The following is a 10,856-nucleotide window of genomic DNA, read 5'->3' on the forward strand; positions in this document are numbered from 1 at the left end:
ATTAGACCAAGGCACAGTGTGAGTAGAGTTCCACATTTTAATAATAGTGAAACTTCCAAAAACAACAAAGCTATGACGATCATGAAACACGTAGCGCACATAGGCACTCACACAAAACTATATCCCACATCGCATGTGGGAAAAAGGACACACTAAGTATGATCCCCAATTAGAGGTAACGATTATCAGCTGCCTCCAATTGGGAACCATACACACCAACATAAATATATAATACCTAGAAATCCCCCTAGTCACGCCCTGACCTAAAACACCATAGAGAACCCCGAGGGCTCTCTATGGTCAGGGCGTGACAAGCTGAATATAACTGATTTCTGTGGAATGGAGAAGGAGACCATTTTGCATTTGTTTTTTACCTGTATTTATAGCAGAATGTTTTGGATTGGCATACAGCATTTTGTTACAAAAAAATAGGACCGGTTGTACTATTTACTGGTTTTGATATAATGCTTTATTTCAGAAATTCCTGACATAAATATGTAGTATATTTAATTCAACTGCTAATAATACTAGGTAAATTTCATATTCACAAATGGTCTAATTCAAAACCTAACTTTTTAACTTTATAAATGAGTTTAAACAATATGGCAGCACTCTGACTAGAATGCTTCCCTGTAGCTCAGTTGGTAGAGCATGGTGTTTGCAACACCAGGGTTGTGGGTTCGATTCCCACGGGGGGCCAGCACAGAAAAAAAAAAAAAATGTATGAAATTGTATGAAATGTATGCATTTACTACTGTAAGTCGCTCTGGATAAGAGCGTCTGCTAAATGACTAAAATGTAAAAACAAAAAGGCAAAAGTTGAAGTCATATTGAACAACTACCAGAGAGAACCTTCTCTACATAGGAATTGCATACCATATTTTTTCCATACATCAAAATAATACTTTATTGTCAATCAGCAATTACTTACTTAGATAAGGCCTCAACAAGGCCCCAGTTAATGGTTGAAAATAACTTATGTCAGTGCCAATGAGTTACACTGAGTGTATAAAACATTAAGAACACCTGCTCTTTCCAAGACATATGCTGACCAGATGAATCCAGGTTAACGCTATAATCCCTTATGGATGTCACTAGTTAAATCCACTTAAATAAGTATAGATAAAGAGGAGGAGAAAGCTTTAAAAAAATATTGTAAGGCTTGAGATAATTGAGACATGGATTGTGAATGTGTGCCATTCAGAGGGTGAATGGGCAAGACAAAATATTTACATGCCGTTCAACGGGGCATGGTAGTAGGTGCCAGGGGTACCAGTTTGTGTCAAGAACTGCAACGCTGCTGTTTTTTTTACGCTTCAAAGTCTCCCTCCCGTGTGTATCAAGAATGGTCCACCACTCAAAAGACAATTTGACACAACTGTGGGACTGTCCTCATATACACATTATGACATAATAAAGAGCTTAATCTTTCACGAAATAAAGACATAGAAGCATACCCAATTATACAGGTTCTACACATTCCATTTCTCCATGGCAATAGAATGTAAACATTCTATTTTGCACCAAACATCGCCTACAACTCAATTCTAAGTGCAGCATATTGGAGGACAACACAGTCATTGATCATTTGCAACTTTAAGTCATTCCTGTTATCTCTAGAGCATCCCGTATATCTATAGCGCTGCATTTCTTCCCCATCTTTCCATGGATAGGGTTTGGTGCATTCCGGAGTTCACTTATGGTCCCACAAAGGTAATCTTAGGAGAAATTAATTTTAGCGTAGTGTAAATGCCTGTGCATAATGTGCATAACAAAGCATCATTATTTTCATTATCTTCAAAGGAATTCTGTAGAAGCAGCCTTTATTTTCAGACTCTGCAGGCCTGCTGGGAGGAAACATATTACAATAAACAGGTAAGATTCATCCCACAAAAACATAAACAACAGAAAGAGAGTTGTATTTCAAGACAGTTTATAGAAGTTGGTCATAAGAGTTCTTAATATCACTTGCAAATTATCAGGCATGAGTAGTTGTGAAATGTTGCGAGAGGCCCTTCTGAAAGCACATGATATGGTATTTCGTGGCATGGTCTCACACCTTACCTCATCTTGCAGAAGAAGGTCATGGTCACTTATCTGCTGCTCCAGAGTCAAGGCCAGGTCCCGCCCCATGTCACCACGGAGCACATGAGCAACTGGCTGGTGTCTCAGGGCAAAAAATCCCTTAGGGAGAGGTGAGCACTACGTCAGCACTCACCTTCACTGCCATTCCCTGCCACCAGCAGCACTCCAGGTTTGGGTAAAATAAACTACAGAAAAATCAGAAACCAGGAAAGTTGAATTGCTCTGTGTTTTATTTGAAGGGTGTGGAAGGAAACCCTGGAGGAGGGAAACGACCTCGCTCGGCTGGTAAGAGAATGATAGTTAGAGACATACTACAAGTTAGTGAGCTCTTTACTAGCCTTTCAACAACGAGTTAGCACAGCAGGATAGATCTGTTGTGAAATTACACTAATGGGACTTCCTGTTTCATACTGCAGGCCTGGGAAGTAAACACTTGCCTAAAAATGATGGACATAGAGCACGAGGCTTTCTGCAAGCTCCGCCGCTCCATGCACTCCACCTCGCCAGCTGACATGTGAGTTCCATGTACTGCCCTGCATGACTTGATCCATTTATCTACACATCTGGAACTACGCAGAAACAGACTAAGACAGTGTTCTCTGTGAGGACATTGCACATCGTTTAGCTTTGTCTTCTCCTTTTTGTTGATTTCAGCGATCCTAAAGTCCACAGCATCGTGGAGAGAGCTGTGAGGAGCATTCTGGGCGTGCAGTCCAATGAGCCCCGTAGCAACCTGCTCAGCCCATCTCAGGTGGTGGTGGAGGTGGTGCCCAGGCTCCTCCTGGCCCTGTGGCTTCAACCAGAGGAAGGCCATTCAGAGCACCCAATCCTAATAAGCGGGATGGCCGTGGGCATGGTGGCGGCCGTAGTGGAGAAGCTCTCCTGCATGTTAAAGGACCCTTCCCCTCACATCCCTTTCTCTCGGGCTGCTGCTTTTGACTCTGTGCGGTCGATCCTCGGGAGAATCAGTCAGTCCTTCTCCACCGATGACCTCCAGAGCCCTTTTTATATGAGCTCTGTCTGTGCCTTTGTGGCGAACGAGGTTCAGAGCCGCTTCCAGCCCCCTGCATCCACCCTACCAGTCCCCCCTGTCCTCCCGGTGGCCGTCTCCACTACACGACCAGCTGACATCCAAGCAGGTGAGTAGCAATGATAGAGAGCACTCTGACAGATGCCTGTTCTGATGACATCTTGGTGTAGTAGTAGTAGAGCTAATCAGGATTGTTGTTGTCACCCATGACACAGACCCATCGTCTTCCCACCTGAATGTTGTGGACATCACCACTAACACAGAGGCAGATCCGGCTTCTTTCCACCTGGAGATTGTGAAAGTCACCCCTAACACAGAGGCAGACCCGGCTTGTTCCCACCTGGAGGTTGTGGACATCACCCCAAAAACAGACGCAGACCCGGCTTGTTCCCACCTGGAGGTTGTGGACATCACCCCAAAAACAGACGCAGACCCGGCTTGTTCCCACCTGGAGGTTCAAGACATCACCCCAAAACTAGAGGTAGACCAGGCTTCTTCCCACCTGGAAGTTCAAGACATCACCCCAAAAACAGAGGCAGACCCGGGTTGTTCCCACCTGGAAGTTCAAGACATCACCCCAAAAACAGAGGCAGACCCGGCATCTTCCCACCTGGAGGTTGTGAACATCACCCCTAACACAGAGGAAGACCCGGCTTCTCTCCACCTGAATGTTGTGGACATAACCCTTAATACAGAGGCAGATCCGGCTTCTTCCCACCTGAATGTTGTGGACATAACCCCTAACACAGAGGCAGAGCCGGCTTCTTTCCACCTGAATAATGTGGACATCACCCCTAACACAGAGGCAGAGCCGGCTTCTTTCCACCTAAATATTGTGGACATCACCCCTAATACAGAGGCAGAGCCCATCTCTTCCCTCTTGGAGGTTGTGGACGTCACACCTGAAGAAAGGACTCTCACGATGGCCGTCTTCACCACTCTGCCAGCTGACATCCAAGCAGGTGAGTAACACTTAGAGAGCACTCTGACAGGTGCCGTTTGTCATGACATCTTAGTAGAACCTTTCAACTGGCCAGTGTTTAGAACCTACGGTTTGCATTTGTTTACATTCTGTTCCTCTTTTTTCCCTTTCCAGAGGATGTTGCTGTGGTCATCCCGGATGTCACCCCACACGTAACCAAGGACGTGACACTGGATGTTCCATGTAGAGCTAGGAAAGGGGCAGTCCGGCGATTATTTTGCAGGCTTTGGAGGGCAGTGTGCTGCTGCGCCTGCTACAAGGAAGAGGAGGAACAATATTAATTATTTATCAGACATTCAGAAGTGGGATTGAACCATAGACCATTAAATTATTCGCATTATAATTGGACTCAATTCTGCTTTTCTTCTGTTTACTACTTAATTTCAGAACTTTTCTATAAACTTTCACTATGCAAGTGTGGAGTAGGTTTTATAAATAAGTGGGAAACATCCCAATTTTAATGCTTTTAATAATTTACTTTGTACATTTAAAAAAAAAAAACGTTGAGTTTCGGTGCAACCAAAAATTTGAATCATCATTGAAAAGGAAAAAGCACTACTCTTGCTCACTATAAAAAAATGCATTGTTTTATTCAGGCAAGGTTAAAAGATTAACGTTTCGGCCTAGTCTATGACGATATCGAAGTTGTGTTTGCCCAGTAAAAGGGTTACCCAGACTCACCCTGGTTCTTGAGGTTGAAGACAGTGAAAAATGATCATTAAGTAAATGGGACTTTTTAATTCTTGAATAAAAATCTTTAATGAACATGAATTTAAATACAATTGACTTGAGGTTCAGAGCAGGCAGGCTGACTGGCTAGCCCTGAAGGCCCTCTGCCTCTACCTCTGTGTGGTTCATCTCAACCAAGAGGTTGTGTGGGTTGTCTTTCTCTCTGGGGGTGTGAATCACTATGACCTCTCCATCTGCCTGCCATTTGGCTGATCAGAAGCCTTCTGCTCTTTCTTGCTCACATGAACAGGAGGAATGGCCTCTGGGGTAACCTCCTCCTCTATCTAACGCCTCTTCCACCTCCTCTTTCTGACTGTGTTCAACTGAGGTCACTCGTTCTCTCTCTCTGGGTGTTGGATAGTTCCTCCTCCTCTGTGTCTTTGTGAACGGAACGGCGTCAGACTGATAGAAACTTCACTGTGAAGGAGTGCCAGCCAGTCCTCAGAGAGAGCCCGGAGAGGACAGGGGTAAATATGAAAACAGCTGAGGGCTCAGAGACTCAATCATCTCATGATGAAGTGGACACTGATTCATTGGGGTCACCCATGACCTTGCCCCGCCGTTCACACCGGCAGAGGAGGCCCAGAGACATTCTAACCTATAACACTTTAGGGCTGCCAAGCTCTTATCAGGATACCAACTAGAGATGTTCTGATGTGTATATATTTTCTTGTTTACCTTTACTAATCACAGTGTGATAATGTTTAGTGGGGGTTGCGTTTTTGCCCATAAGGCAGACTGGACATGTCTAGATAGTTATATGGCTGTTAGGCCAGTTTCTCCGTTGTTCTCATGACCAGTACTTACATCTTCTGTTTGTTTTGAGGCCAGTGAAATGTTTGGGACAACATTTCGTTTTTGCAGGGGGGTGTTGTAAGGGGCTTAATACAGTTGTATTCCAGCCACTAGGGGGTACTCTGGTGAAGCCCATGGGAAATAAAGAAATATAGTTTAAGTGAATTGGGAAGAGTAAGAATGATAAACTAAAGAAAGACTGTAAACGGCTGTTACCTGATTAAAAGTGAAGTAAACCGTACTTTTCGTGTTGAAAGTTAATATGATAAGCTCATTGGAAGGCTAACATTAACAGATACATGTCCTGCCTTTCCAACTGATGTAAAGTTCCAACACAAATTTTCATTTGAAAAAGCAATAGACTTTCACATTGTAGGCCTGTTGTTTAAACAATGTAATCATAATATATGCCGTTTAGCAGATCTTTTCATCCAAAGCGACTTACAGTCATTTGCACATACATTCTACGTATGGGTTGCCTTGGGAATCGAACCCACAACCCTGGTGGTGGGATCGGCATGCTCTACACAGGATCATCATTTATAATGTAACATGTGTTAATGAATGACATTGATAATAAAAGTCTATAGCAGTGTAATACGTGTTTATAACAATGTACAGCAGCACATCTACCAACAGACCGATGCGTTTCAAGAGCCTAAACTATTTTGTTTCAGAATCCTCAGACCCTGACAGGGAGTAGCATAGGGGATAGTGCCATCTAGTGGAATGGAAATTAAACTATTATTCCAGATATTATTTAGTGAAGAATATTGAAAACCTAAATTACTTTTCAGAGATCAGAGAAACGAAACAGAACGCTTCTTGAAACAGGGAAATACACTACAATTTGTGATGTGTTCAAGTAAACGATGGACTTTTAATTTAAAGCTTTTTGCTCGATTTGGACCCGTTAATGTCACTGATTTCATGGAGTTCTCCTGCGCATCATTTACTTCACAAAATCTCGCAAACGTGAAAGCGCCAGAAATAAACATCGCGAGATTGTAAAAATGTATGAGCGTCAGAGATTTGAAAGCAGATGCTTTCATCCAAAACGATGTACAGTAATGCGTACATACATTTTACTTTTGGGTGGCCCAGGGAAATGAGACTTTTTCGAGCTTTTCGAAGCAATTTTTGTGTCTCTTTCCTTGTAATACTGTATGTATTCAATCATTTCGAATTGATCACTTCCCACTGGGCACATACATCAATTCACATACGTTGGTTCAACGTAATTTAATGGAAATTACATGGATGTTATGTCACAGTAAATTTTATAATCTGCCCTCAATTTAATGATGTTTTCATGTGCCATGATTCTGATATTTGACCAGGGGCGGAAATCCCGGGGGGGACGGGGGGGACACCACTGAAACATAACTATGTAATTTTAAAAATATTAATAATACGCAATGAAAGCAATTGTGCTGATTATAGACACTTAATAGCGCGTTTTTAAGTTTCAAAAGATTGCGACCCCCCCCCCCCGCCCTTTGCCTCACAACGGTTTGATCCACTGCCAGTTCCTTAGCTTGCTACGTAACTGCCGTGAGGTTCATCCAGTCCATCGCGCACACACACTAGCTGAATATGCAGAGCTAGCGCGCAAATATTAACTATTAAGCTAGCTAGTACCTATTCCATTTATGTGGCGTCGTCAAAGATGGAATCAGCATGCAGATGATGTAAGTTAGTGCTTCAAAGTCCCTGTGATAAGGTTAGCGATAAACTGAAGTCCAAACTGAACAGAACTACACTCTCATCTACCATTGTCTTAAATATATTTAATGGTCTCGTTGCAAAAGCTAAATTGTCGCAAGGGAACTTTTATTTATTTAATTTCACCTTTATTTAACCCGGGTAGCAAAGATTATAGCAAACACCACTGAAACTGAATTGGTGCTCGCTAGCTTTGCAAATTTAGCTATTGTTGGAAGCCAGCCAATATGAAACAAACTATTAAAATTACAGAAAGTTGCAGCATATGTTGTGTAAATGGTGAACTCATACAGCTGTCAACTCTTGTCATTTTAATCCGTTTCACATTTGCTAGCTACCTTTTAGATCGAAGCCCATATAGAATGATTGAAGATGATAGAAGCCCATCTCCTACTGTAAATAACCTACACACTGTGTGTGTAGCCAGCCAGGTAGAAAAATGGCAGAAAAATAAAAGACAGACATCAGAGTATTTTTCAATACACCAAAACGCATAGTAAGAACCCTAGTAGCCTAATATCTCAAAGACTAGTTGATGAAATGTTCATAAGAAAGAAATGAAATTCTAATGGAAATGTTTCACAATGATGTCATTAGGCAGAGCAGGCAACAGATGGCACACAGACAGCAGAGTTGGGGACAGATATGCAGGGACAGACTGGCAGAGACAGGGAGTCTCAGGTAAGTTTGTTGAGTCTTTGTTTGGCAACATTATGAAAGGTTCTCCATTTTTTTGACTTGTAAAATAGGAACATAATTGGAAAATGCCATGGATACCCCCACTCTCAACTTAAACTGGTGACTGAACTAAGATTTGTTAAAGGCAATGGTATTGCTGTTGTGATTAGTTGTGTAGTTTTGGGTACCGGTAGTTAGGAGTACGGCAAACACCTTATTTCTTTGGTTCCTCAATATACATTTACCATATTACAATGTAGGCTGTGTGTTACAGCACTACTTTTGGTGTCCCCCTCAGGAATTGCTCTTGAGAAAATTTCATGTAATTGTCCCCTCCAAAGTGGATATCAGATTTTTGCCCCTGCATTTGACATATGATCCTCATAGGATTAGGCTTCATAATTACAGTGGTGCAGTAAATGTAATCTCAATTCAATACGATGTGCATATACTGTACATATAGCCAATATAGCTATTAAACCCATGTTCAGTGACTATAATCTGTGACGCAAGTGGCCTAATATGTTTGTGACGTTCCATGGAACCCACGGTATTGTTTAAAACTAGATCCTGATTGGCTTGCAGGTCATTCTACAGTGTCAATTATAAATGAAAACGTGCTTTTATATCAGTGTTACAGATTCACATTACCGAGCGTGTCTCAACCCGTACCGCGCTTTTATCTGCCTAAAGGTATCTTCACGCACGACTGGATAGGCCTTTTGGATACGCTTGTCCAAGGTAAGGATATGCGTCAAGCTATAGCCTACTTTTAATGTTTTAGTTCCGAACTCAAGTTACTCCAGTCAAGTGATTAAATCGTAAAAGTTAGTTGTTTTGACTGAGCAGTCCAATGGCCAATGCGGTTTTTGGACTATGAGATCCTCTGATATATACTATGATGAGCCAATAACATGCATAGATTATGCATTAGGCATTGCACAAGTCAGTGTCTAGGTCAGAATATAAAGTTGCTACTTCCGTCAACTCAAGTTACTCAAGTCAAGTGATTAATCGTAAGAGTTAGTTGTTTTGACCGTCAAAACAAATAACTTTGATGGAATATTCCAAATTACAATGGCAATTATGCATCACAAATTCACAATATTACTTGTATTTCAATGATTCATCCAGGCCCAAGACATAAAGCCGCCTGAAAGCTGTGTAGCAATCATTCCATTGCTGACCCATAGGATGGTAATCACATACATGATTGGCTTAATCTAGAATCATGGATACCTTTCATGTGAGTACTCACACACCAGATTTTTTTTTACATACCTCAGAAGGAAGATACCTCAATATCTGGAAGCACTGTCTCATGTACAATTGTTAATGCTATCTCTGAAATGTCTAACAAAATGTTGACCTGATCATTTCAAGACCTTCTCATCACAAGTTGGAACTAGTGGTCAACATTGGGGCAATGCAGCACCAAAATAACAGGGGCCAATATTTTCATTGAGGTAAGCACTGCACTTCTGATGGGTTTAAAGATTGTATTACATTATCTAAAAGTGAGAAAGTAAACCCCAGCTGTTATTCTTTTCACAGGGAAGGACAATCCCCATTATGCCATGAATGTTTCATTGCTGAACAACCATAGATATTTTTCCTCTAATTTGGCTCCCGTTCCTCCAACAGTGAGCAAGACCTGCCAGCAGAGCTCACTGGAGCAGGGAGACATCCCGTCATCATTTTGGCAACTGACAAAGTACACCTTTTTCCTTCTAAATAACACTATAGTAACATCTTCTGCACAAAGTGTCATTCCTAATAAGATTGGTGTTAAGTGAGAAAGAATCCTAAAGATGGTCCAATGGGCATGGTCTGAAGCCTCTCGTCATCTCAGTATGTTGAACCACCTGATTTCTTGCAGGCTTGAGATTCAGATCCTGCTGAACGATGTTAAGCAGTCGATTAACCACATGCAGGGGACGCTGAACACCATGCAGGGGCAGTGTATTGAGTTGCAGACTGCCATATCTAAGGTAGTGTCAGATGAGTCTCAGATACAGAAGAATAAGTCTATGATGGTATGGTGATAATGATTGAGATGGTGATTATAATAATGATGACTAGCGGTACCCCACCCTACGGGTGGTAAATCATTGGATCTGATTCATTAAATTCAATGCAATTCAATCGTAGAGGACTGCAACCATAGAAATACAATGTATTTACACTAATAATAAGCTATTGTCAACTTCCCGTCTATGGTTATCTTGCTCATTGCTCACTGTCAATTGCTGACTGTTACCCTATGTGTGCAACTATTATTGATTTCTCACAGAAAAAAAAATTGTTTGCAAATGTACCTGGGGCCATGTAAATAATTGTTAGGCTACTCATTTTGAATCCACCGGTGGCAACTTGTGTGATCATAAAAGTCTGTGTGCGACTGGGCACAGTAAAATAATTTGGTTACTGACCTGCCCTACATCATTGAAGGCCCTTCAAGTCAGAAATAGGAAATTCTGACAATTCTGACTCACTAACTCATTATGGAATGATGATTTCAAGTTTCCCACATGTGAAGTATGAGAATCAACCAGTTGGAAGCTCTACACTAATAACTTACATTCATTTTAACTCTGAGGTTCCAAGTTTCCGATGGCATGTGAATGCGTCAATAATTGCCATGGTAATTTTGAATGTTCAGTCAGTGAGCATTATAGGTAATTGTCCTACAAACTTACATCAAATGCTGTAGTAACAGTGCCATTCCAAACACAATAAATGTGAAAATTAACAAAGTTACAAAATATTGGTAAAGGGAAGAAAATCAGCTCAAAATTGTAGGAGGAAATGCCCATGCAGCAGGGAGGCTTA

At 41.6% G+C, this 10,856-nt stretch overlaps 1 protein-coding gene and 1 long non-coding RNA gene across 2 annotated transcripts; both read left to right on the top strand.

The window, feature by feature from the left end:
* The first annotated feature begins 2,322 nt into the window (after nucleotides 1–2,322).
* Nucleotides 2,323–2,848, top strand: LOC145864443 (uncharacterized). Its single transcript, XR_014382988.1, has 3 exons — nucleotides 2,323–2,370; nucleotides 2,502–2,599; nucleotides 2,740–2,848. It is a non-coding gene; the product is annotated as an uncharacterized LOC145864443 (long non-coding RNA).
* Nucleotides 2,849–2,926: 78 nt separating this feature from the next.
* Nucleotides 2,927–5,829, top strand: LOC123730979 (uncharacterized). The gene is made up of 3 exons (XM_082970082.1): nucleotides 2,927–3,224; nucleotides 3,331–4,077; nucleotides 4,212–5,829. Exons 1-3 carry the CDS (start codon nucleotides 2,927–2,929, stop codon nucleotides 4,376–4,378), a joined length of 1,212 nt encoding a protein of 403 aa, XP_082826208.1. The 3' UTR covers nucleotides 4,379–5,829.
* The last annotated feature ends 5,027 nt before the right edge of the window (nucleotides 5,830–10,856 follow it).

Source organism: Salmo salar, chromosome 27 (assembly GCF_965601325.2).
Source record: "Salmo salar chromosome 27, fSalSal1, whole genome shotgun sequence".
Classification (NCBI taxonomy): Eukaryota; Metazoa; Chordata; class Actinopteri; order Salmoniformes; family Salmonidae; genus Salmo; species Salmo salar.

Bases quoted from the DNA above. Each gene is read 5' to 3' on its own strand.
- LOC123730979 (XM_082970082.1), top strand. From the start codon at position 2,927: ATGGCCGTGGGCATGGTGGCGGCCGTAGTGGAGAAGCTCTCCTGCATG. The intron at 3,225-3,330 runs GTGAGTAGCAAT...CCCATGACACAG, and splicing joins ACCAGCTGACATCCAAGCAG to ACCCATCGTCTTCCCACCTG. The intron at 4,078-4,211 runs GTGAGTAACACT...TTCCCTTTCCAG, and splicing joins GCCAGCTGACATCCAAGCAG to AGGATGTTGCTGTGGTCATC.